Source organism: Paralichthys olivaceus, chromosome 5 (genome assembly GCF_024713975.1).
Source record: "Paralichthys olivaceus isolate ysfri-2021 chromosome 5, ASM2471397v2, whole genome shotgun sequence".
NCBI lineage: Eukaryota > Metazoa > Chordata > Actinopteri > Pleuronectiformes > Paralichthyidae > Paralichthys > Paralichthys olivaceus.
The window spans coordinates 18,152,255-18,179,330 of NC_091097.1; the positions used below are offsets into that span (position 1 = coordinate 18,152,255).

General features: G+C 43.4%; 1 protein-coding gene across 3 annotated transcripts; it reads right to left on the reverse strand.

Moving 5' to 3' along the window:
* Positions 1–480: 480 nt before the first annotated feature.
* LOC109641051 (myocardin-related transcription factor A-like) lies at positions 481–27,065 on the reverse strand. Of its 3 annotated transcripts, XM_020105359.2 has the most exons (19): positions 26,640–27,065; positions 25,409–25,560; positions 16,928–16,993; positions 12,718–12,773; positions 11,764–11,839; positions 11,484–11,642; positions 9,098–9,249; positions 8,761–8,877; positions 8,200–8,262; positions 7,532–7,734; positions 7,195–7,375; positions 6,615–6,876; positions 6,238–6,371; positions 5,118–6,020; positions 4,817–5,005; positions 3,542–3,691; positions 3,340–3,420; positions 2,837–2,885; positions 481–2,736 (listed from the first exon to the last, which is right to left on the reverse strand). In XM_020105359.2, the coding sequence occupies exons 2-19, from the start codon at positions 25,533–25,535 to the stop codon at positions 2,174–2,176; spliced, it is 3,531 nt and encodes a 1,176-aa protein (XP_019960918.2). In that variant the 5' UTR covers positions 25,536–25,560; positions 26,640–27,065; the 3' UTR covers positions 481–2,173. The 3 variants fall into 3 exon arrangements, with proteins under 3 accessions (XP_019960918.2, XP_019960917.2, XP_069380884.1); XM_020105358.2 differs by lacking the exons at positions 25,409–25,560; positions 26,640–27,065 and adding an exon at positions 21,078–21,343; XM_069524783.1 differs by lacking the exons at positions 25,409–25,560; positions 26,640–27,065 and adding an exon at positions 17,226–17,288.
* Positions 27,066–27,076: the final 11 nt, after the last annotated feature.

The following is a 27,076-nucleotide window of genomic DNA, read 5'->3' on the forward strand; positions in this document are numbered from 1 at the left end:
GTAACCGCATCGTCATTTCTGTCATCCTCTTGCTCAAAGCACATTTTACCCACCCAAATGTGTGTGTGTGTGTGTGTGTGTGGTTGCATTACTCATGTTGTGAAGCCATGAATAAGTTTAAACAGTCACCAGATTAAAAAATCCACATAAGATAAATCATTACATTTTAATGTGAAGACTTGAAGGTTAGAGTGAGAGTAGAGGTGAAGGTCAATGTTGAAGGTTGAAGGTTTGTAAATCAATGTGACAGTGTTGAAGTACTTGTGTATGTTCTTGTGTACCTATGTAGGTTAATAACAGCGTCGGCTTGTATGTCTGCGTGTGTGTGTTTGAGCTTTTTATAGATCTTTAAAGATAAGCAGCAAGGTTGCGGGTGTGACGATAAACAAAACTTTGCACAGAAGCATAGAATTATGTTCAGCTTTGTGTTTCAATGTCAGCAGCTTCATCAGCATCAAACAAAGCAAAGGCCTCGAGAGACATTATTCAGTTATTTTAAATCTAAATTTTCCAGCTTAATTCACAGTTCAGAGTCTTATGATCATTTCAATAAGTAGATCTGTAAAACAGCCATTTATCACAGGTTTGACGTTACATATGTTCACAAAACCAGTAACATTCGGTACTGCCCTGAGGTTGCATCACTTTGAAAACCAGTATAGTTTCAGTTGCCATATTTGGTTCTTTCTTCTAGATTTATGTGACCTTTGACCCCTGACATCTACTCATTTCCTCTTTAAGACAACTGAGGAAGAGCTGTATGTAAGGCCTCTGTCAAAAAATATAGTAATAAGTCACAGTACACACCAACCTATATACAGAGTGTTACACTCTGGTGTATAGATTTAAAAACATATATACAAACAAATGTGTCTTATAATAAATCTTAGTGCCTAAACATCACTGTAAAATCTCAGAGGGAAATAAAAACCTCAGTGGCTATAGTACTGATACAGTACAGCACAGCCAATTATCACCATTAAAACCAACTTCCTTCCCTTTATATTATCCTGTATGTGCATCTGTCTATTAGGTGCAAACAGAACGGGAGAGAAACGACAGTGGGGCTGTTTTTAAAGATACATGTAGAGTCAACATCCGGCTGTATGGTTCATATAAGGTGCATAAACCTTAGTCCCACATTCAGAGGGCATCATAGCAAATACATACATCAAATATATAAATACAAAATGTGTGTACGTGTTTATAATGTTCACAGAATACGGCTGGCTTCGCCTGTAACATTTTAAAGTGCCATTCTCTTAAGACACTTGACAAATACTCTAAAAACACTAAACATTTTAAATATCAATGTCATTTTCTGTAATTCTGCAAATAAAATAAGACAAGTCAAGTTTATTTTGTTGTGCTTATCTGCAGGAGTCACCATCTCTCACCTCAGTACCTGAGAGTCGCCAGCTGCAGAAAACGTTTTGCATAAGAATTGTTTGGAGGAAGTTGTGAATGAAATGATAAATGATTCTGATTAGACCACATCTTTAAATACTTCATGTCTTTTGTCCCCAGACTAACATCAAGTCAGGCAAAGTAATTAGCTTCATTTCCCTCACTTGTGTTATGTCTCGTTTTCAGTGGAAAAAAACTCCTGAATAGTTTTAATATTTTAAAACTATGGAGAGCAGCTTGTCTTCAAACAACCTATATATACAGTTGTATTGCCGGGAAATCAGTCTTTGACCGAATCTTATCGATTGTCTGTATCTTTTCCTGCAGTGGTCAAATATGGATTATCTTTACTACGAAAGGCAGCTAAGGAAGAGTTTGCATTCTAATTAGACAAAGGTCAGAAAAACCGATTGAACTTTCCACAACAACACAACGTCTGTGACAGCGGGTAGATTCGTCTCTATGTACGGAACAGCTGCATGGCCCAGTATAAAGAGCCTCAGCACAGAGTGGGTCCAAATCCACAGAAGTAAGTGTATATATATATATATATATATATATATACTATGTAAGTACATATGTAGGACCTGCCTAATACTTGTATACAGTCAATACTTCAGTGTGTAGGTAAAATAAAGGTCAAAGTGCTTGAGGAGTCAATAACCCAGTGTGTGTGAAGATGTAGAGAAAGTGCTCTCATCAAAAACTGAAGCCTCAGCTCTCAGTTCCATGTTTGTGTATGTGTACTAACCGCTGCACATATTTCCTACAGGCAGGAGTCCCAGTGTATCTGCAGGTCACAACTGTCCAGGAAGTCTGTGGAGAAGATACTAGGGGGAGTTTGGGGGCCGAGCTGGGCAAACGTGGGGCTTTCCTCCCCTGTCTCTACTCCCATTGGGAGGTCCAACCAATCCATACTGTCCAGGCCGTGCTCCTCCTCCTCTGGTGCCATGTCGAAGGTGTCCATGGGAGACGGGGGGTTGTCCAGGATGCTGGGGGTGCACAGCATTTGGCTGTGGAGGTCGTCAATCAGCGTCAGCAGGCCTCCAGGCTCCACCCCCAGGAGAGGCTTGCCCGTGGTGCTTTCCAGGAAGTCCTCCAGGCGTCCACTTCCAGTGTTACCGAAGAGCTGTTCCTCTCCTGTGGCGTCGACCAGAGTCTGAAGCTCGGAGAGCACCAAGGGGGAGCGCAGGGGGGAGTCACAGCTGGGGGCGACGGGGGGAGATAGCATCAGCTGGAATGGGGAGGGAGAGGGGGAGGAGGCAGGGGAGTTTGGATTGAGACGATCCAGAGATGAGTCTGGAGCTGTGTTGAAGGGGGTCGACATTTCTACAAAGAGAAAGAGGAAGTTAATATTTCAAACTGATGTGTTGGTAACTGGACCTGAGTGTGACGGATAAGTTTAAGAACAAACGATGTTACATCTCACCTCCTGTCTGCAAAATGATGTCGATAAAATCCTCTTCATGCTCTGTATGCTGAGGACACACACACACACACACACACACACACACACACACACACACACACACACACACACACACACACACACATTGTGTTACTTCATGACATGAGCACTTGATGTGAGATGTTCACAAGGCAAGAAATGTTTTTGGTGAGGTCACAGAGATTTTGACTTTTGGTGATTTTTGACCTAATCAGTTCATCGTTGAGTCCAACTGTGCATTAATCAAATTTAAATAAATTCCTTCAGGCCATCTGTGCCAAGGAGAATGTGACGGACGGATGGACAACACAAACACTTGACACCTGTGGAACGCTGACTGTCGAAGGGGCGGAGCCATAAATATAAACAAACTGGCAACGATCAATAAAATCCTGATTTTGAACATTTGCTGGCTGGTGTGTCAAGGTCTGCATTAAACAGCTGATTTGTGCAATGACACATTTGGAGCATGCAGTGCGTCATACTTTGTTATCAGGCGAGGAGGCGGCTGTCTGAACAGAAGCTGGAGACAGAGGACTAAATAAAACCTCCGGACTGGAGCTGAGCTGGAAACAGAACAGGAGAAGAAAAAGGTTTCACTCTCCAAGGAAAAGATGATGGGAAAAGTCTTTGGGAAAGTTCCAGATCACCTTGAAGGATTCCCAGTGTCGTGTGCAGATTACTTACAGCGTGAGAGGAAGGTGATGAGATGTTTTCCCCTGAGGGAGCGACCTCCTGGTTCTGGAGGAGAGGCTGCAGACTGGGCGGTGCAGACAAACACTGAGCGGCCTCCTGCTGTGGTCGCTCCACTGACACATGAAGTCCCCTGTTCTTTACCTGTTTTCAGATGTTAAGTAAAAATAAGAAATTTGTTGTAGCAATGTATTTATCGCTTTTAACTCAATTTTGGTTTATGTTAATCCATAAATATTTCTATATATTAACCATATATAATTTCTGTTTATCCACGTGGGTATTCCAACCACTCGTCCATTACCTTTAATAACTTCAGCATCTATTACATAACCATTTCACTTGATAATTCATTTTTACACACTCTGAAATGTGGCGTTCACTCAGTGTTTGTTTTTACTTGGTTGAGGAGTTCCACAGTTTCTCCATGAACCTCAAAGCGACCCCCCTGAGATGCGTACCCTGGGTTGGGAATCACCGCCCCACAGCTCTCTCCTGCAGATATATTCTTATACTTGTATTAAACTTACGCCAACCACCAAGAGCGATATGTGCAGTCAACAAATCTTGACATGTTTTGAGGTCGGGCTTCACCCCGCAGACAAAGAGAGCCAGCACACCTGCGCTCCACCAGAAATACTCTACATCTCAATTAGCCAAGATGCGACGGAGTCTTTGTTCCTCCCCCGTTAACAACATGAATCATATTAATGGAGGATGTCGTTAGAGTAATTAGCAAAGCAATAATAATCAGCATCTGGCTTGAGTCAGACACTCTTATCAAGGACTGCTGTCATTGTGTGAAACAGCATAAGTCATTAATTTTCACAGACTCACTGGAGCAGTTCTTTCACTCATGTTTCTGTCTCTGTTTTAACGACACACTAACAGAGCAGGCTGATGTTGCACTTTTTAAGAGGAAGGAGGCTCCAGGCTTCGGTTGAGGATGAGGAGTATCACAGGGATCCATGCAAAATGATAACATAAGTCTATATCATCTTACAATCACATCATCCCACTACACTGGAGCCAATCCCAGCTGACATTAGTTGGGGTTCACCCTGGAGAGGTCGCCCACAGGACACATGCAATGACAAACGCCCCTTCACACACATTTACACCCACGGTCAATTTAGAATCTCAGAATCCGCAATCTGCATGACTTTGGACTGTGGGAGGAAGCTACCCAGAGAAAACCCCCACAGACACAGGAATAACATACACAGAAACCCCCCTGCTGAACTGGGATCTGAAAGTGATGTCATGTACCTGGAGAGTGATGTGATTGGTCCCTTTTCCCTTGGGTGTGTCAGTTCTGTGGTTCTCAGTGACACAATTGCTCAGTGCGATCAGGAAGTGGTTGCCGTCCCCGTCTGTGAGCAGGGCTGGGGTGGAGTCTGACCAGGGCGGGAGAGAGAGGGCGGAGCCTGACTGCTCCTTCACGCACTCTTGAGACACCTGCACAAGAAACAATACCAGAACAAACAAAACCTTTAGAGGAAGAAGCACATTCTATTTCTTTGGTGTCCAAAATATTATACACAGCTTCAACCCTGAACCCCGTCCTCACCTGTGGGGCCTGCTGCTGCACCTGATGTTTCTTTTGTATTAGCACCTGTTGTTGCTTCAGATGTATCTTGGTGTGTATCTGGATTTGCTGCGGCTGTTTAGTCGGCTGTCGAAACAGCGGCTTCAGTTGTTGTTTCATTAGAATCTGTTGATGGAGTTTCGACTGTTGCTTCTGCTGCCGTTTGTGAGATTTCTTATTTTTCTCCAGAGAAAGTTTCTGTTGGTTCTCCAGCGCCTGGTTACAGTTGTGGATGGTTTGCTGCTGCTGCTGCTGTAGCAGGAGTTTGTGCACGACGTGCTGCAGAGCGTTCTGCTGCAGACAGTCATGATGCTCTTGTTTTTTCTGTGGCTCCATGTGTAGCTGAATTTGCTCCTGGGCTTCCTGAGATTGTAAGTAAGACTGCGGTAATCCACGGGAGGCTAGTGACTGAACTTCTTCTCTCTCAGGGACTTCCTGTTTGATTGTAACTTCAGTGTCAGTGTCACATGAAACAGATGATGTTTGAGGGGGGAATGGAGGATGGACAGACTTGAGGGGGACACCAGGGTTATCAGGAGGTTCCTGTTTTACTCTTAAGAGAACCACAGGCTCAGAAACCTGTGCTCCTCTGTTCCCATGCTCCAGCTGCATCCTCAGCACCTCCACCAGCCTTTGCTTCTGCCTCAGCATCCTGGTCAACTCCTCTATCTGCTGGTCTTTCTCCTGCAACATCTTGTCTTTGTCAAGAGTCCGTGTGGCTGTGGGAACAGCTGATGGGACCGGGCAGTGTTTCTGCAGAGACGCTGGCTTTAAAGAGAACTGGCATGGAGCTGGGGCAAAACATGAGGGCTCTTCTTTAATACTCGTTGGAAGCCGAGGAGTTGAACATGGCTGAAGACTCGACTGGGAGAGAGGTGACCTCATCTAGACAGAAAATAAGAAATAAAGGCAGTTCATATGCATTTTAAATAAGTTACCTTCAACACCTAAGTCCAACTTAAGTAGTCCCACTTAAATTACACTCGACTACTCAAACACTAAATACATGTTGTGTGTGTGTGAGATGAAAAACAAATGTAAAGATGCCTCTGGGGTTTCACACAAAATTAATTCAACAGATCACATTGAACCAGTTCCTTACCATTTCCTCCAAAGCATCACTGTTGATGCTGGAATCCTCTGGACTGCTGGTGGCCGACAGTCGGTCAGAGAGGGTGATGGAGACGGGAGGTGGTGACACCGCACCACTGCAGGTCATAAGCTGCTGAGCAGCGGCTGCAGGTGAGGTGAAGTGGGGGGGGGGGGGTTACACGCATCAGACACACGATCATGAAAGGGTGATATTGTTTGCTATTTCATTTTTCATAACTTGTTTATCCACAGGCAGTTTACACTCAGCAGAGCAGCCCCCCCCCCTCCGACTAATACATCATTGATAATTCTGATTGTTTTTCATTAAAAACCACACAAACATGCAGTGACTGTAAGTGTGGCACGGTGGAAATCATCTGCAGTCACCTCGCTGATCTGTCAGAGAGGATGCCTGGCAGCACTGGAACTGTTGCTGCTGTGATGTGCTGTCGGAGACGGCTGCAGCAGGATGGGAGGATCTTCCTGCTCCTTCAGCCCCCGACCCTGTGTTACCCCCTGCTGTTGGAGAGGAGGTAGTGCCACTGCCTCCGTTCAGCTCCTGGTAGGCCTTCAGCCTCTCGATGAGGTCTGTTTTGGTGCCAGAGACGGGCAAGCTACGCAGCTTCAGCTGGAACTTCAGCTCCACGACCTGACGGAAGATGGAGTGAGAGAGAAATGGAGAATGAAGGACAAGAGCGATAAGTAGTGAAGAGATGAGGATAAAACATGAGAGGAAAATTGAAAAAGGATTAAAGAAAAAGGAGGAGAGGAGACAAAAATAAAGACGGAATAATCTGTCACTGTCTCTCTCTTTGTCAGCTCTGAGCTGAAGAGCCACTTTGCTATGACAACAAGAATATTTTACAAATTCAGGTTCTATCCACCTGTTATCGCCTCACAGCAGAGACCTGTTGATTCTACACATGTATTAGTTTAAGTGATGTCATGAGGAGAAATATGATCTAACCTTCATCTCATCCAGGTTTGGAGGTAGAGACGCCACTTGGGTCCCAGCTAAAGGAGCTGAACTTTGACCGCTGTGACGGCCCAGGACAAAGAGGGCGGCTGAGGGGGCAGCGAGAGGCGGCGGTGGGGAGGAGCTGGTCATGAAGTTGGAGGAGGAAGACGGCTGCTGATTTTTCTGAGGTCTTTTCGGGGGGAGATACAGAGGCAGGAAGAAGATAGTGATTTTTACACTATTAATGGTAAATGCAAATAAAACCTTTGCACCACCAAGTTGATTTTAAACTGAAGAGTACAGCGTGGCTCTTTTTCTTTACATTGAGATCCAACTCCACACTCACTTGGGTGGTGCGGGCAGGATGGCATGGTAGTTCAAGTGCTGCTGCTGCTGCTGCTGCTGCTGCTGCTGATTGAGAATCTGGAGCTGCAGGAAGAGCTGCTGCTGCTGCAGGATTTTGGCATAAGACGAGTCGAGTAGGGCAGGAGGCTCTTTATCTCCCTTCTGGTCAGGAGGGACGTACTGATGGTACTTTAACTTCTTTATCTGGAACGAAACACATCATGACCAACGTCACAAATCAATAAACTGGTTCATAACAACATTATTGTTCGTGTTTACTACCTCTTCTAGTCTAAACTATAAACTGGAAATAAAGATGAACGACTCATCTCCACTTCCTCCCACTGCCCAGAAATAAAGCCAAAATTTGAACGGTGCCATCTGCACAGTATAGCGATCGGGGGTGGACAAGAAGTACCGAGGTCTCATCCATTCACGTGCTCTATCGTTTCGTGAGTCCGTCTCAGCTGTCAGTCATGACATTTCACCATCAAATATGAGCACTTGAACATACATGTGATTAGAATGACCTAAACTGACAGAAACAGGTACTTTGGCTTTTTAGTTTGGCCCATGTCCCATTTGCTGACGTGGAGGAGGCAGGGCATGCTGTCAGATCGTCCATCTTTATATAAAGTCTATGGTCTGAACACAGGAACAGAAATCTACCTTTGGCTGGTTGTCTTTGGGTTTCTTGTGTCTCTGGCTGGAGCGGTCAGAGTTTGGTTTAGTCTGGAACAAGAAAAGAAGTGATGTTGATAATTGTAAACGTATACTTTTGTTTGTAATATGACAAAGTACAGCAGTATTTATTACATTTCTACCACTTAGGGCACTGCAGCAAGCTGTTTACACAAATAACACAATCCAACCTACACAAGTTTGTAAGCTGAATGCATTTGAAGTCGTGTGTGTGGCCACCTGATAAATGTGCACATACTGCTCTTCATTTATTTTTATATCTCTTGACTCTAAAGTTTTCTGTCTCTTCAGCTGCAGCTGAAAACGACTTGACAATAAAACCATGACAATTGGCCCCATGGTGCCAACGGGAGCAGCAGCTGTTCATGTTCTGTAGTTGATGCAAATGTTTCATGCTCTGCTTCACAAGTCTCAGGTTGTGCCACCCCCGTCACATCACACTTCATCTGTTCTGTTAGTAACACAAACATTAGACTGCTCCATCTTTATATCTGAGCACTGTCTGGTGAGGTTTGGTTCGTCACTTACCCTGATCAGAGAGGCCACTCCCATCCTGTGGGAGGATGGTGTTGTCTTCCCATTGGTCAGCTTCGTTGAGGGTCTGTGTCCAGAGAGCAGCGGTAGTCGAGGAGCTGAAGGAGGGTCCTGATGGACGAATACAGACTGAGCTCAACCGTCTACTACTACTACAGCCTCACGAGACAAGTAAAGCACCCTTCTACAAAGACTGGCAGTCACAAAGCACAACGCTCTGCCAAGACCCAACCGTCCCCTGGAACTCAATCAAGCCAAACTGCTCCAGTGTTGCATCCATGGCACACGGCATGTCAAGTTCATCGCCACCTTCCCTCCAGAGGATTCATACCTGTGTAGGAGAGGGGATGCAGCTCTCAGTGTCTGGAGGAGAGGGCGGGGTTCCCACGGTCGTAGGCGACTCCTGTCCTACTGGAGACAAACTGTCCCTGCTGTCCACATCACATGATGGGTTATCACCCGAAGCCTTTGGAAACTGTGTCTCTGAGAGAGGGAGAAAGGGAAGAATTTTTCTAAATGAGGGGACAATTATATGTATATGTCCAACTGTCAGCTACAAATGAATTGGTATATTTATTGTTAATACTGATAGTGAGTGACTCATTTATTTCATTTTAAAGACAAGACAAGACAAGACAGGGACAGGTCAACACAACAGGTGTCGAATCGAGAATCCAAACCTTCAGCACTGTGCCAACAAAGAAGATCCTGAGCGCCTCCTCTATTAGAACCAGCGACACGTCCCTGCATGTGTGTGTTAATGCTTCTCTGACTGTGTGAAATACTACAACAAGCTTCTCACACCACAAGCTTATTCTCCAGTGTCTGCTCCAGAAATGTCACCCAGAGCGTTTATCCCTGAACAGAGTGTGACGGCAGCTGCAGAGAGACTTAAAAACTTCTTGTGTCTGCATTCACATCATGCCCATGGAAGTCAGTGTGCACAGGATGAGATGATATCTTCTATTTCGTCCATGCTGCGGCCTGGATAAGCCCAGCTTTATCTCTGTGATCGCTTGCATTCATCTGCATTCACTCTCAGTGCCGCCACATAAATCCAGCACCTCATTCATCCAAGTTTTTACGTGACAGATGGCGTCTCTCTAACGAACAGCGAGGACGGGTTGTGTCATTTATGCTGCGAGTGCATTAACTCTTCATTAAGTCATTGTTCTTTGTGCTTATTCCAGCCGCGCCTCCTGTGCTTCTAATTATTCTCTTTTCTACAAAATGTTCCGAAATTAAAATTAAAATATACATCAATAAGTAAAGTATGCAAAAAAGAAATATGCATAGAAAAGAATCAAAGCATAGTTCTCCTGATAATTTTCCCAAAAGGGATATGATTTAATCAATTCATTACTATGCAGATTTATGAGTCTTTACAGGGATTAGGGAGTGAAGCTACCTGCTAGGATCCCCGGGACTGGAAGTAAGACTTTACTTTTGCTGTTGGATGTTGGAGCTGCTGTGGGCCACAGCAGACAGTTATGTAAAATACACCACTGGCCATTAATTTACCATCAGCAGGCGATGATGAAAAGACAACATGGGGCAGATTTAACACCCTCTGATCTAGTACTGTGATGACTTCCCTACTGATGTGCTGCGCCAGTGTGTGTCTGCATGTGTGTATCACTGCATGTTAACTCTGTGTAACACTCGTGTCCCAGGAGCTCCTGCTACGAGTTGTGATAATGTAATTGTGGTTATTATTGTGACACGCTGACAGTGACGGATAATCCACTGACACTGTAGTTTATTGAATCTCGGCAATCTTCCCTCTGAACATCGATCAAGCAGCTGGACTCAACGTCTCTGATCTCTCTGTCGGGCAATGAAAGTTTCCACACCTGAAAGTTTGGACCGAGATTCACTTCTTCGTTACGTTGTTTACATTTGATCAGGTTAGTTCTGGTTGCACATTACAACCATGTACATGTCCTACTTTGCACTGGTCCCTTGTGTAAATGATGTCATTATACCTGTCACAATATGACATCAGAGAGAAATCACTTTCTCTCATTTAGACCCTCAACTCGTCAATAGGTATGTAATTGTCCTAATGAAAGATAATGTGTTCTGGTTGCAGCCAGCATGGCTATTTAAAGCTGACAGCAGAGAAAGGAGACACGTCTTAACTGTGCGTCTGTCAAGCAGAGATGAGAGGGCATGCATGATTTACTTTATCCTACTTTCACCTTTCCAAACCCACAGCAGCGACTGGTTTGAAGCATGAACACTCACGCTGCAGTGTATGTTGGATGTAAATATGTGTGTGTGTGTTAACTGTGTGTGATGATGCAGCTGTGTGGGTGCATGTGTGTGTGTGTGGGGGGGGAGGGGTGTGCAGCTGAGGCATCAGAGAGGAAACATCAGTGTGTTCATAAAAGCTGGAGGAGAGGACCAAGAGGGACTTCCTGTCAGGAGCCTCAAAGTGTGGGTGTGCTGTGATATATTGCACATTAGAATTACATTATTTATTTAGCTCCTCTACAGCATACAGTATATACAGAGAGCATTTTATTTAAAGGTGAATTCAGAATGTATTGGCCACTAGAGGGCAGAAAAAGCAACAAATAAGCTGTCTACTCTGAATTCAGCTGTTGTTACAGCTGATACACGTTGACGGGAGGATTTTAATTTGCTTCCGTGTGCAGCCCCCTAAAAAACATGCAGATGAGTAACACAGAAAAGATGTGAGAAACAGCACTGACCTATGGCCTGTTTAATACTGGAGTGAACAGGAAGGATGTTTTTGTGAATCAGCTCCATGGGCCCGGGCCGATGGGAGATCTTATCGTTCAAATCATCAGCGAGACGAGCTTTCTTCAGCTGCAGCTGCTTGACCTGCAGTGACGGCTCTGCAGACGTCTCTGGAAGCAAATAACACGAATGGGGAAATGTTTAACAGCGTGCTGGTTTCATTAGATGTTATTAGTCAAACTGACCCAAAGCTGCAAAACCAACAAGCAGGGGGCGCTCTGTAGCTCTCACCCTCCAGGATGTGCATCCTGATCAGCTCTGATCGCTTCGGTCGACTCTTGATCTTCCTCTTGAGATAGTCCTCAGTCTGGAGAATGAGAGAAATAGACGTTTAAATACATTGTCTTTTTGCCATAATCTGTTTTCTCATTAACATTCATTACTTTTGCCTGGGGGTTAAACTGGTATTTATTTGTAAGAATGTGGATTAGGACAATTCAATTTAAATTAGACAATACAAAGTCCATAAGCTAGTTTCTTTAGAATAATTAATGACCTATTTTTCTCCCTCACATCCACCTGGCTCTCTGCCATCTGTTTGTCTGACTGTCTGATCGTGATGGAGAAAACCCCTAGACAGAAAAAAAAGGACTGCTATGACAGCTCTGATGTTTTCAAGTTCTGACGTTCGCTCTGCCGGCTTCTTGTGTGACGAGCGAGCGCAGTATGTGCTGTAATGTGCAGCCTGGCCCCAGGAGGAGAGGACGGACGATCAGAGCAAACGATCAAAACAAGACTTGGTATTAAAATATAATCTGTGCTGGGAGAACGTAGGCCTACGTGCTGGGGTTTTCTCCTGGACAACTATTCAACACAATCACTTCTGCCTCTTTCTTTAAAAAGTTAATTATCGCAAAAGTATGTCAACGAAAAGGACACATGGATTAATGTGGGCAGTGATGGTGACGTCGTTTGAAATGTACATATCTTTCCCAACATGGTAAAGTTTTCTACTCCCTTCATATCCGAGGAGTACAAGGAATCCCTGGTGTAGTTAAAACTTTTATACGTGACCTTACAGTCTGATATATTCGTCTTCAGTGCACGTCTTAATTTCAGCTGTTATTTCTCTTTGCCACCCTCTCGCTGTAATGGTGTGTCATGACACACGGCCTGCACGGACAACTGTCGGCTGAAACTCTCTCAGTTTTGACCCCGTGATTGACTCGAGGGTGACATACTCACCCGTGCTCGTTCCAAGCTCCGTCTCTGTTCATGGAAGGCAGCTGAACTTTTCAGTGCTTAAGGAATAAAGATGGAGAGAGAGAGCATTAATGGCTGTGTACATTCACTCCATCGAGGGGAAATGGAGAGCAAAATGGCTTTGAATGGTTCTTTGCTTCTACAGTTCAGTTTCAGTTCAGCTTGAATAGCTTTACTGATGGTGAGGATTATTGCTCTTTTATCGACAAATCTTTTCCTTTCTCACATTTGAGTGTGTTTCCAGTGTCACATGCTCGTACGTCTTAGAATAAAATGCATAGCAGCCTGGGCAGTGGTCCCACACCAGACACTGTAAAAGGGTCGAAACTCACAAGGTCAAGGAGGAAAAGTAATGAGAGTTACTCCCGTCCAATGAGCCAGAGACATTTATGGAATATATTCCTGTAGCCCTATGATAATGCAAAAGCCCAGGAATGAGTGGTTCTGGAAACGTAAAACCTAAAGGACACCAGCATTAAATACAGCATATCAATACAGACATTATATAATATATTCTATATGTAAGAACACAGAGAGCCGAGTACACAAATGTCCGTGGAGCCTGCACTTCATTGAAGATTGTATCTGTCATGACACTGAGCTGAGCTGAAGAGTTTTCTGGATTTTGTTGAACACTTGTTGTTGTAGACGTTTTCCTCGTGTGTAGATTTGTGTCCTGTTTTATTTATTTTAGGATTTAAAGGGATTTTTAACAAACTCAGATGGAGTGAAGGTAGATGTGGCGAGTGAGGCTGGTTAGACTGGTTTTCTGAATCGTTGAATGAAGCGGCGAGGACGAGGCAGGTGGACCGCTGAGGTAAACTGAACAAACTGGTGATGACTGCAAGGTCGAGGTGTTCAGGTGGCACCAAAATGCAGAAGCAAGGTAAAGGATAGGTGTCCTTCAATTATGGCAAAGGTCCTTAAAGAATCAAGGTTCAAACATGGCTGCAGTGAAAACCAGACCGGTGAAGATATGTGTCGCAGTCTTAACACTTTGACTGAACTGCATTTAACTAAATTTACACATACACACACATGCAGAGGCTGCACATACACATCTCTGGTGTGACTAGGTTAGTAACCCCGGGGGCAAGACTGCTGGTACCTGCTCAAGCCTCAGTTCACGTCGCTGAGCACTGTCACACTGCTGGTACACACTCACCCCTACACACCCTGGGGGGACATCCACCCCCCCCAGACCTCTCACCCGTCCACAGCGGGGTCATGTGGCCTCCTTGTGGGTGCGAGAACCTGCCTATCACTCAGTTACACAGGAAATGATCAGTGGAATGGAGGGGGAGCATGGATGGGTGGATGAGCACAGAGTAAGGTTTTTGAAAGCTGGGGCAAAAGTGAAAATGATTGAAATGGATAGGAAGAGGATGGAAAATCATAAAATGAATTTAGGGAAGACAGGGAGTAGAGATAAATGGAGAGAGGCAGCTGGAAGAAAAATGGAACAACGGGCCGAAGGGCAAATGAAGGGGAGGAAATAGAGATTGGTGGGATGAGGTCAGGGAGAAAAGACCCCATTATGTGCATGAGTGGCTCCATCATGGCTTCTTGCCATCCAGCTAAAGTTAACCAGCATGGCCGGCCTTTAAACACTGGGAACAGCATCACTTCCTCCAGTGGTGCTCATCTTTTTAAGTTTAGTCCCCGACTGAAAAGTGCTTTTACTTGTGCTTAAAATGTTCTGCTCTGCCTAAAGTTTATTTTAGGGGCTTTAAGTAAAGGCAAAAAACCATAACCATTGTAACCATAAGTTTAAAGTGATACAATCAGTATGTTTCTTAATGCGTTGTGTTTTTCTGAGAAGGCGTGGGTCACACTGTGTTCACAACCACAAACCACAGCCTCACGAAACCAAACATGCATGCATGACAGTCGACAATTTGCACTATGAATGATTATCATGAAGAACAAAGAAACTCCACAGCTCTATCAGTGTCATCTGAGAAGAAGAATCAGAGGCTCCAAACAAGCAGAAATTGTGCTGAGCAGATTAGAGAAGGGAAATAAAAGAGCAAATAAGTGTAAAAGAGCTGAAGAGATGAAGAGAGATTGAGGCAGAGTGAGAAAGAAAGAGAGAGAGAGAGAGAGAGAGAGAGAGATAGTGACGGTTTGTGAGACGCTTCAAAACTAGAGCGGCAGGAGTTTCCTCTGAGGTGTCATCTGAAGTTTTATTAAAGAAATGAAGAGGATGTGGTGTCATGAGCCGAACTCTGACGACAAATGCACAAAGAAGTGCAAGAGGGACAAAAGTTTAAGAGAGAGCAAGAGGAATGGAGAGCGTTCAAAGTTGAGGGAGCGTTACTTTTACAAAAGTCATCAGAGGATGGGAAGAATGGAAGGAAAGTTAATGAGTAAAGAGACAGGGAGGTAAATATAGAGACTAATATAGAATAAATAGAGAGAGAGGTGGACTGTCAATGAAAGGAGGACAGAGGAGCAGGAACACATGGAAGACAGTAAATATACTGAAGCCAACAGCACAAGTAAAAAAGAGACTGAGAGAAAATGACAAATATTAGCTGGAGTCATTAGAGGTAAATCACACAGGGCTCAGCAGTTGAGGTAGTTTTTACTCAATGAAACAACTTTCAGTCTCCTCTCAGTGTCCCTCTCTCTCTCTCTTACATAAGAGACTCAATGGTAGAGTACAGCCTCATTGTTGACAAGGTAGATTTTATTTCGCATCTTTTCATACTAATGCAGCTCTGTGGCCAGATGAGGTCTGAACCGTGCTCATTATTCAAGCTGCCTGTGTACAAAGATAAGAGCCTGTTATTGTATTGCAATGGTTATATATATATATTTATATAAATAAATATATTTATATATACACAGGAAAGGGGAAGTATGAATTTGTGATGCAGAGCACAAATACCCTGGTGAAGGCAGATTATTAAAGCACTCAGGACAAGAACAGATCTTATACCTGGAGATAAGATGCCCAGCACAGAACATTAACTGTGTGTGGACATAGGAACGGTTGAAACTGAAAACCCCGTGAGAGTCGTGTGCTGTGTGATTCACTATAAATGAATAGAAATAAACTGTTGGTGCTGTGATGAGCTCCAGACAACAAGGGATTACTGACATCGATTTTGTGGTTGTCGTTTAAATTCAGATCTTAAGATTTTGTACTCATGAGTGGAAAAGCATGTTACACTGACTTAATTCATGTTGGGTCACAGGGATGTAAACACAACTAAAACAGTTTAACTTTGACAATAGTACAATAGAAAATCTTTGAATCAGATAAAATGCACCTAACGGATGTTTACGCTGGCAGTTGAAAATCTGACCTCGCTTCACTTTACTTTGCAGACTGAAACTGTCTGTTTGTCTTGAGAGGATAGCACCGACTGAACCACAAATCACTTTTGTAACGGCTGTGCGGCAAACGATGAGGCTAAAACTAGAGCGGCACGACAGATTCTCAGGCGAGAACCAAAAACCTCAGTTTAGGTTACAGGTACATCTTTACACAGCAGCCCTGCAAACACATCCTCTCCTCATGAAGGCAACGTGTTCCGTTCATTGTTATTTTGGATAATATTGAATATCATCATTATGCTGAGAGATGTTTATAATATTTTGTCGTTATGAAGCTAAAACTGCAGATTTGTTCATTCAAAGAGCTAAATCACAAATCCTCATTTGCAATACACACCGTTATGTTTGAATGTTTATATCTGTAGTGTGCTATGTACTTAGTTTTATATGTTCTTTACAGTTGGTTACTCGTTTTACATGTTGGATATTCTTCTGTTCCTTATTCTTGAATAAAACTATTCAGACATACTCAGTGTTTGAATCCTGACTGATTTCTCTGTAAACTTTAATATCCTTTGGAATTGACCTGATAGTTCGTTGCATTTAAAATGTTAATACATCAATGTCCGCTGCACAGTGTTGATGGTGTTTTTATAATTTGGTGACAAGTTCATGTGCTAAATCATGTAAATGTGACCCCCCCTCATTTTGGAATAAATATTGGTTTTAACAGTTTTAACCATTAAGTGCATGTCCTATATCCGAGTCATGTTTAGGGACAAGCTTTTGTCATCGTGCAGATCTGAACTGATGAATAGTTCGGGTACAGGATCAATATTGATTTTAAACGTTTACATATATTTCACATGATAACATTTTTCTTAATAATACTTGGCTGTGGACTTACGTGGCATGATTCCCTGGTTGATCAAATCTTCTCTCGTTCTTCTCTGTTGCAGCTTTAGTTGGAGAACTGAAGACAGAAACAAGAAAGAAAGAAAGTCAGTCACTGCAGAATGAATGGAGAGCAGCATTACATCATCAAATCAAATCCACAATACATCTTCCCTCCATCAGGTCCCATCCACAGGAAGCTACAAAAATGTCAACAATGCTCGTAACTTAGATGCAAGTTTTAGAAAAGGAAAACGTCTGTGAATGAAATATCGAGGCAATAAAAGTAAGTAATAATGGCGCAGTGTTACACTGAAGATGCTCTGCTTTGCTGCTGGTGATCAAATGTCTGGTCCCCTGTGAGAACACTTGAAAAGTTCTCTCACACACCTCACGAGGGAAGTGAAACACGCAGAGACAGACGCAGTTTCCTGTGTCAAGTATCTGATAAAGTCACACTGCAAATACAACTGAATTCAGCAAAGCTCATCACCGCAGAGACGTCGGAAAGTTTGAGATACCAGAAAGACATTTACATGCATATTTGAAGATGACTTTAATTATCCTGCTTTACATTAATTTTCATAATTCATACCTGGAAGCTCTTCACAACATATTTAACTTCTTTAGGTACCTGACATTTACATTTTGGAGTCGGTCCAGAAAAGCCAGGGGCCGCTGCACTGCAGAGCTGTGGCAGAGGTGGCGTTAAGTGTGAACTACCGTAAGAGCTGCATGCTCACAACAACATTCGACAAGACAGTTCCTACTAACACAGTTCAAACTTCATTTATCGAAGTCTTGATGAACAGAAGTTCAAACTTCCTTCCCTCATTGCCGGGTCATTATGTTTGATCAGAGCTGATGTGAAAAGGACAAATCCATTAAGTCAGAATTTACTGCTGGACCCTGTGGCCTGAAGTCATCCACCCAAATGACATTCAAACCGTAGCTCATCTTTCCTCAGCGCAGCGTTCCTGCGACATGGGCCGAGAACCCAGATGTTGTCATTTGATCAGCAGTCAGGTTCAGTTCATAAAGCCAACAAAGTCATATTTCACATGATTATTTTCAGGACTTGAACCCGAAAAATCTGCATAATTGACGATTGATATGATTGAGTTTGAAAAACAGCTTGATACACAAACACCTTCCGGGACAATGTGTAAAATGTTTTAGTTTGTAAATAAATGCAGATAATGTCCCACTATAGCATAAATCAATAAGTAATTATTAGATCTAAAGCTACATTTTAATTAGACAAAACACTGGTATTTATTTGCATGTTTCTGAAGACTTTTTGCTCTGTTTTGGTTTCACCTGGGAGAATTAGTGACTCTTTACCTGCTAAATGCTTCACTATGTTCTCCAGCCAGTCATTAATGTAGTCTGTCTCCAAAAACATTTGAATCTCAGGGCTGAAAACATAAACAATGAGCTGAAAGATGCAAAAAGATGCAAAGATGTGCGATCTTTTCCAGGTGCAACTCCTTTCACATTATGTCTGAAGGTTTGGTGGATAAAATGTGATTTAATGTCATATTGTTTAATAGTTTAGCCACTCACAGCGACTGGAGGTTTACTTTTTCTTCTACACGTGAAGAAATAAGGTGACTCGGTGACTCAGAGGGTTGAGATCACGTTAAATGGAATAAATAAAGGTGTCAGACAGAATAGGAATCTGTATCCCCCAGCTTTAGCTTCAATCTTGCCTCAAACGTCTTCATCCTTGTTGTCAAAACATCTTTTAAGCTGCTGCCTCTCTCTCAACTGAAAACACTGCATGTGCCCTATAGTGTTTGAGCATTGCCCACGTTTCCAGGCCACTGCATTGGAAATGTTGAGAGCAGGCTCTGGTGCAGAATCTGCAGACAGCCCCTCTCTGTGTCCTGAGATAAAAACATTCACATTCCTTTGATATCGGCGACGAGGATGCGGCTGACGCAGGATGGTGCAGTTTCACGCCTTGGCAGCAGGAGCGATTTAACCGGCTCCTGCAGGCGGATAAACAAAACAAACCCTAACACAGATACCGATTACAAAGCATGCATAACCTAATATTTGGAAACAGGAATATACACGGGAGCGCACGGTGAATAAGCATTTTAATGCCTACACTCGTGGCAGCTTGGTGTGATAATAAGCACATAATCATGAAACAGGCACCGGCACACAAACAAACACTTGTTTTTGGGGCGATGATGTGTGCCAAGAGATGACAGGCCAGTGATGCAATGTGCTGATACAGAATCTATTCTGGGAGCGTGTGCTCATTGCTACAGCATGTGTAGCAGCAGTGCAAAGTAAATGACGAGCGACTGTAACGATCCTACAAGATGCAAACATGCCGCATTTGAAATAAATCTTGGATTACTGGTAAACTCAAGACATATCAAACAATGTTATAACTTGTGGTCGTCCTCTCTCTCCACCAGTCTCTGCTTGGAACTGAATCTCTCTGGGCAGGCGGATGAATTAAAAAGGATCATGACTGTAAATTGCTGACATGCAAAGACAGGACAGTTGAAAAGAGTCGTGCTCAAGTGGTGCAGAAATGAAAGAGACTTGTATATGGATGGCACGTCGATAGATCTAACCAGTCCCAGCTCATCAAGAGTTACTGTGTGAATTCAATTTCCCTCTGAAGGCGGAGGATACACACTTGATTTGTCTGTGACGACTGAACGAACTAACACGGACAAGGACCATGACACTCTGGGTCGTCAGGTCCCGACAGTCAGCAGATCAATTAACTAAGGGAGATTTGTTTGGTGCGGACCTTCAGACTTTTCTGTTGAGTCTATAGAAAATAAAAGGAGTGAAAGGTGCCTCTGACCACAGACCAGAGCTTAAGAGCTGGTCTGGGTCCAGATCAGACTGAACCATGGTTTGATTTGTTTGCAGCGCGAAAACTCCTTTTGAGGATAATTGGCCGATCAACTTCTTGGTCTCTCCAGAAATGGGTTGCCCAGGATCGTTGCCTGTGTTGCTTGAGGACGTTCATTGGGTGCATTCAAACTAGTGCTCGCTCTCTAATTTAAAATGTGAAACCAAGAAAGTGGAACAAAGCATTTTCACACCTGAAGATTCAGAGCTTCAGGTGTGAAAATGTCTCTCAATGTCTAAGTTACACCTTCAGATGCAGCTGCTGCCGGTCATTCTCATGAAAACATGTTTGCCGACCGCTGATGTCTCTTGTGCACTGACGTCAGCTTCTTTTACAAAGTTCATTCATCTTCTTCTCCCTCTGTACACTGTTGTTGACAGTTACACTTCCCTCTCCGTCCTGCAGCTCATCAGAACTCCAACCTTTTTTAAACTACTCTTTTGACCTTTGCAGCTCAAACGTCTCCACATATAAGTCGTGCACGCCGCAGGTTGTCGTCCATGTTTGTTTTGTCACAGGATTCGTTTACTGGCAGAACTTCAGTCATTGCAGAACCATAGATGAGTCTCTCCTGCCTTCCGAAGCCGGGGGACGTCTTTGTGCATAATCTTTATTTGGTTTGACAGTTTAAGCTCAGGTTTGTAACAATCCTGTGATAAGATGTCTCTATGAAATCATAAAAAAAAATAAAGGCTGAATTAAAAGACAGAAAATGACGCTGTGGAGGTGAAGGTGCTCTCTCCGCCCCTTCACCTCCACAGACGCTGTATGTAGAAATCTAAATTTAAACATACATATACTGTCACCTACACATACCTGAGGCCATGGAAGCCTTTCCTCTACGATTCCAAGTTTTTAAAACATTATAATAAAGAATGACTTTTAAGGGGTTGGCTCAAACTGTGTCATTACACTTTATGACTCCTTGTGAAGTGTCTTTGAGTTCGCAGAGTTTGACATCTCCTAAATCTGTCCAGCTACTTTGGTGCAAGGTCCTTGGCGCTACAGTCAACAGGTTGGTGGGTTCATGTGTGTGTGCCCAGGCTGGCCGAGCCCCAGCTGTAATTCAGCCATTTACAGAGAATACGATCCACTTAACACCTCCGCCCAGAAAATTAACCTTTACACTAGAACGCAGTCACTGAAGTGTGCAATATATGAGTTTTTTTAAATGGACAGAAACATGTGAATATCACTTGCATGTACATTTTGCTAAATTTTGCTTTACACTACCACATAGTGATTCTGTAAATGTTCATGTGTGCAGGTATCCCACCTTGTCTGAGGCTCTGACAGGCCTGTCGCTCTAACTCAAACCGAATGGCTCTCTCATCCATGTTGCTGCTGATTGGCTGAGGCCTGAACGGGGCAGGCTCGATGCAGACGCAGGGCAGCTGCTCCAGCATGGCGAGCACGATCAAGCAATTATTCTGAATGAGACGTTGATGAAATAGCAACGAGACGCCGGTGGTCGACCGCAGCTGTCACCAGTCGGTACATCCACAGAGCAGAGCGAGGAACTCCTCTTTGAAAGCAGGAGAGTCGTTGGATTCAGTTATATTGAAAGAAATGAAGAAATATTCTTCAAGGGTTCTGCAGTTTGTAAAAATCAAAGACCCTTAAAGGAGAGTTCTCTCTTTCATCAGCACAGACACGTCCACCCCAACTTTTAGAAAAACTCCTTCATTAGAGTAAAACAAGTGTCCTCTGTAAAAGTATCACATAGTAAAACAAGGAACGCTGTGTGACCTCAGAGCTGCCGGAGCTTCTGCTCAGCTTCAACTGCGGCAACAGGACTGACCGACACGCGTGTGTGTGTGTGTGTTCATGTGTGTGTCAAGTGTCCGTAAATCCGTGATCAAGCAAGTCCGTCACAGCTGTTGCTGCATTCAGTCGTTCAGCTGTTGACAGACACAAACAGGCGCACACGAGTCACACACACACACACACACACACACACACACACACACACACACACACACACACACACACACACACACACACACACACACACACACACACACACACACACACACATCTCTTGCTTTAAACCACTGATCTGAGCTCAGTGTGGTGCGGTTGATATGCACCTGTGTGAGCAGCTCTCCTCCATCCTGCCCTCAGGCCCTAAAATCCAGACACACACACACACAGAAAAAAACACCTGCTGACTCTCTGCACCAGATATCGAGTCTGTCAGCTGTCACCGTGTGGCTTTTTCCCACCTGTCTAACTATTTACAGAGTTTTACCCTGTCAATTACAGCTCAGGATTATAATTTGTTTACCGTGACATCGAGGAACGACCCGGGAAGGCATCTGAAATGAACGCAGCTTGATTCAGCAACATGAAATTACAGAGTTTTATGGCTGTACAGAGATAGATGCTGACATTTGATAGGCAGCAGCTACTCGTGCACGAACAGCTCAGCATTAGAATGAACTGAGGGCAGCTCAGTCCGAGCCATGTGCTGAAAGCTTCTTCTTCTTCGTGGATTTGTACCAGTTCAAGTAGAATCGACGCTCACATTCACGAGTCAGATCGTAGACTGTACATAAAGATGGCCGACGCGTCTCAACTTCCTCCCACGACAGAAATGAAGCCAGATTATTCCCCGATGCGAATGCTGCCATCTTGCACATTTGTAGCCAGAGTCTGAGCAGTCAGTCTCAGCTGTCAGTAGAAACATTTCACCCTGTTTTTTTATAGCATCAAATAACTAATTGATGATACTTGAACTAACATCAGAGTGATAATAACCTAAATCGACCCAAACCATTTTAATTTGACGTCTTCTTTTCAGGATAGTGAAAATCTTTATGTGCAGTGAACGTGCTGGCACAAACAGATGATTGATTCTAAACAGTATTTATTTACAGCTTTTAATGTTTTTTGTGTTTTTGTATGTTATTGTTTGTCTGGTCACAATCGGACTTCATCTTTCAGGAATTGTTTTAAAACCAGATTGGAATTCAACACTTATCCTCAATTTGAATGATATTTCTCTTGTTTTGAAAAACTTAATCACATCGTTAATGGACAAATTAAATTCATAAATCAACCAAACTTCTTTTCTGAAGTTGTCAGTCAAGCAAACACGTATCTAAGAAAACCTCTGCATCTTGTAAACATTAATAAACTGGCCATGGTGGATTCTAATTGAAAATAAAATGAATAACAGCAGCTGCGTGTCTCTGTGAGTCAGTGACCTCGTCTTTAAACAGCCTTTATCTCTCTTTCAGCTCGACCGTCCCCCCCCCCCCCCCCCCCGGCTGCCTGCATATCAGTGTAGGACACCTGCACTCGTCCAGACACACTTTCATTCATCTCCATTATTGCGGCCGCGTCCTGGCTGACATCAGATAATATGACATGACGTTAAAAGGTGAGCGGGGGCCCTTTCAAGGTGAACAAATCCAAGCGCCCTCATCTCAGCTGTCAGTTAGTGTCACAATGAACCGACGGTGCTTGTCGGGTTCAAATTACGTGATCAGAGACTGACTGGAATAGGATTGTGTGTTGGTGATGAATGTGCAGGATGACGTGTCTGCGTTCTCGGCCCCGAGTGTGTTAATATGCAAGATGTGGTGTCCCCGGGCAAATCACGCCTGAGAGAGGGGAAAGACGAATCAGGACTCTGATCCACCATTACTGCAGATAACCAAAGAGCTGGCAGAGATAATCCTGCTCTGCTGCATGTGCTTGTGTGCGATTGTTTCTTCTCAGAATGTGTGTGTCTATATGTGCAGAGTTTGTGCAGCTAGCACGGCGTCTGAATCATTCAGCTCCTAAAAACAGAAGCGGTTTCTGCCGAGACGCCGATGGACCCTCGTGTTTAACCTCGTTTTTTTTTTTTTTTTTAAGTGCGGCTCTGGTTCCATCAATACTCACTGTCCTCTGTTGTGGCCGTAGCTCACGGATCTATTAAAAGGATTCGCTGTTATGTCACATGATGAGAGCGGAGGTCGAGAAAGGTCACGGCCAAATGCAGCTGCTTTAAACTCAGCGTGTGTTCATTAAAAAAACCTGACTCAACAACCCTCTGCTCAGTACTGAGAGGAAATTACAGTTTGGCTCTGAGGCTGCAGAGGATTAGTTTTCCTTAGTTCAAGACATTATGCTGCTGGCTGCTGGATACAGATGATCTCTAACACTCAGGACGTGGGTCTGATATCATGTGTGGGTGTTTCAGAGAAGCTGTTTTGACAATTCATTGGGACGTTTTGCAGATGGGACATGAAAAGGTTGAAAAACTGTCGCCTTTATATTTTTACAGCGAAGAAAGATTAAAATTAGCCGGAGAAAATTTAGATTCATAATAACTGAATTATCATTTTTATATTTCCCACTGTTCCATATGTGCCTCGTCTCTAGCTCCATCACTCCTCTTAAAACAAGAGAAAGCTGCAAACAAGCCTCAAAATCATCTCATGTTCTTACTCCTACGCCCCCTGGTGGAGTTGTCACGCCCTTACTGTTATTTCTGCATTTCAGAAGAAGAAACGTTCTCTCTAAAATGTTATTTTACAAACATAACACCAACTTAATATGAACTTGGACCAAAGCTTTCATTTTGTAAAGAGCGTTTATTTTCTTAATCATCTGTTGATTGAGAAAATCTACAGCCAACACTTGTTCTTTACCTCCCTCACCCCGACCAACCTCTCCTCGGATATTATATCTCTCTTTCCTCTTAACTTCTCACTCTTCCTGGTTTAAATAGCAGGACCAGCTGGCTGCACCGCTATATCCAGAACCTCTTTATCTGCGCACACTGGGTCTAGGGTTGCAAACACACATGAACACACACATGGACACACACAGTGCTATGTATAGAAGGGTTATTCAAGGCTGATGGGATTTGATATTGGATAAAACTATCAGATGCTCTTGTTTCTTGAACTGTTCAACCAGATATCGTGGATTCACATTTGTTTCTGTGTTATTGAAAGAGAAATGCTGGTTGCAGTACTTGTGATGGTCAGAGGGTGAAGACTAAAATAAATCACAAAGGCTGAATTAGTGGAACTTTCTCACAACAATTGTTTAGTCTGTTTAATTTACAGCAAAGCATCGTACTTTATAAACTCTTCTGAACTTTTGATCCACACAAAACTTCACTGAAACATGAACAATGTGTGAAACGTGTCTGAGTGGATTCGATGCCTGGAGAAGACGCTGTTTACAATGAGGTCATGTGAGGGGAGACCTAGTATGTCTGAAATGTAAACTCTAAAACCTTTACCCCCTCTGCTTGAAACATCTTCTCACAGTGCTCTTGAAACACAGAGACGCTCACCGTGATGTTTAACAGAGGAACTGTCATCGCAGCAGCTTTGTCCACAACAGGAAAACATTTTTTTTAAAGGCTCAGTGTGTAGAATTTAGTGACATCTAGTGGTGAAGTTGCATGCATGGTGGCCTCCGTAGATTCAAATGTAGAGGTTTAATTCCAGGGTGAAGAAAACAATGATTCTTACAATTCAGATGAAACACACGAGTGAAAACGTCACCAGGATTATTCATAATGAATTTCTGCCACTAAATGTTTCACACTGAACCTTTTAAGCAACAGCATTTTTATTTTTGGTTCTTGGTTCGACTCACCCCCCCTCCTGTCGGTGAGTGGCAGCAGGCTGGGGGCGGGCTGCAGGGACAACTCTTGCAGCTCACTGGCTACAGCTTCACTCTGAGGACTGGAGGCATCTGGTCTCTCGCCAAACTTGGTCTCCATGGTTACCCGAGTATCAGAGACAGACCTACAAAGAGGACAGAAAACACGACTCTCAATAATGTGCTGATGTTACCCAATGGCATTTATTGTATTACCCCATTGACTTCTACCTCTCTCTCCCTCCCCCGCTCCCTCTCGCTGCTCCATCACATGCATTTTAAACATTTCCCTCCAACTCACTCCCTCAGTCTGAATGACTCACTACAGTTATGTGAGTCCTGAGTTTACAGTGAAGTCATAGCACAGAAAACAAAAACCCACACCAGCACAACAAGGAAACCCCTCGATGACCGAACACAAACACGTAATACACAAACAGTTAATCGCTTGAATTAACAAGTTATTGAAGCCGTTATTCGTTTGACGTGACAGTTCTCTAAAAGTGAAGCCAAAGCATCTCGATCGCCACCTGGTGACTGGCTGCAGTATAGGTGCCTCCTCCATGTTAGCAGATAGACATGAACTAAAAAGTAAATCCTCCCAAATGAATCCTAACATTTTTTCTGAATCGCGTCTTCCTTGTGGTGCAGTTGTTTAACCATTTCTCTCACCTGAGGATAAGTTTGGATCTGAAACAGGATAGCGTGTCTCAGCCCAGTGTTTCCCCCGGGGGAACACTTTGTTTGCCAACAACACGGTGCAGCTAATGATCCAAATTAGAAACAGTCGCAGGCTTTAAGCGACAGTATCATTAAAAAGCCGCTGCAGTTATTTTGGGCAGCAGGTCTGTGACTCATTTCAGGTCCTCGCTGGTGGCGGTAATATAAACGTGGCCACAGCACAGCCACGAGTCTGATTACAGAAGATGAACGCAGCAACTCAGACAGGGGCTCCTCCTCACAGGGAACTGTGCTTCAAACTATATTTATATGACATTATGCTGCAGGACAGGAGGGGGAGCGTTGGTTTAATGAAGCTCCAGAATATCCCAGAGTGTTTGTGTTAACATATAACAACATATTGAGGGCCGCCTATACAAACTCAAGGAAAGAACTTCGGAGCAAAGCAAACACTCATGAGCAGGAGAGCAACAACCACACACACACACACACACACACACAGACAGACACAGACACACACACACATGTAGAGGTGGTCACATACCTGCTCTTTATCTTCTGTTCAACAACTTCCCTCTCACAGGAGCCGAGATGAGTAAACTCACAGGTTCAGGTTCATCCTCCGCTCGAGTTTCTGGATGACACCAAGGCTCTGAGCAAACAGGAGGTGAATTTAAATAATGAGCTGCTGGAAATAAAAAGTCAGGAGGACATTTCAAAATAAAATGTCAATAAAGCATTTCAAACTAAAGTGTCAAGTATTATTTGTGAAGTGTTAAAAAAGAAAATTAAGCATTTCAAGATAAAAAAAAAAGTCAAAAACGTAAAATAAATAATTTATAAATAATAATAATAAAATATTTTAAAAGTGAAAGATCATTAAAAAGCCAGTAAATAACTTAATAAAACCTCAATGTAAAAGCACCTAAGACCGAACACATTTGGATTCTTTTCATTTACCAGCTGGTTTATGAAGTTGGA

Bases quoted from the DNA above. Each gene is read 5' to 3' on its own strand.
- LOC109641051 (XM_020105358.2), bottom strand. From the start codon at position 21,207: ATGCTGGAGCAGCTGCCCTGCGTCTGCATCGAGCCTGCCCCGTTCAGG. The intron at 9,250-11,483 runs GTCAGTGCTGTT...TCCCTCTCTCAG, and splicing joins CAGTATTAAACAGGCCATAG to AGACACAGTTTCCAAAGGCT. The intron at 6,877-7,194 runs GTTAGATCATAT...ATCTTCCGTCAG, and splicing joins CAAACCTGGATGAGATGAAG to GTCGTGGAGCTGAAGTTCCA.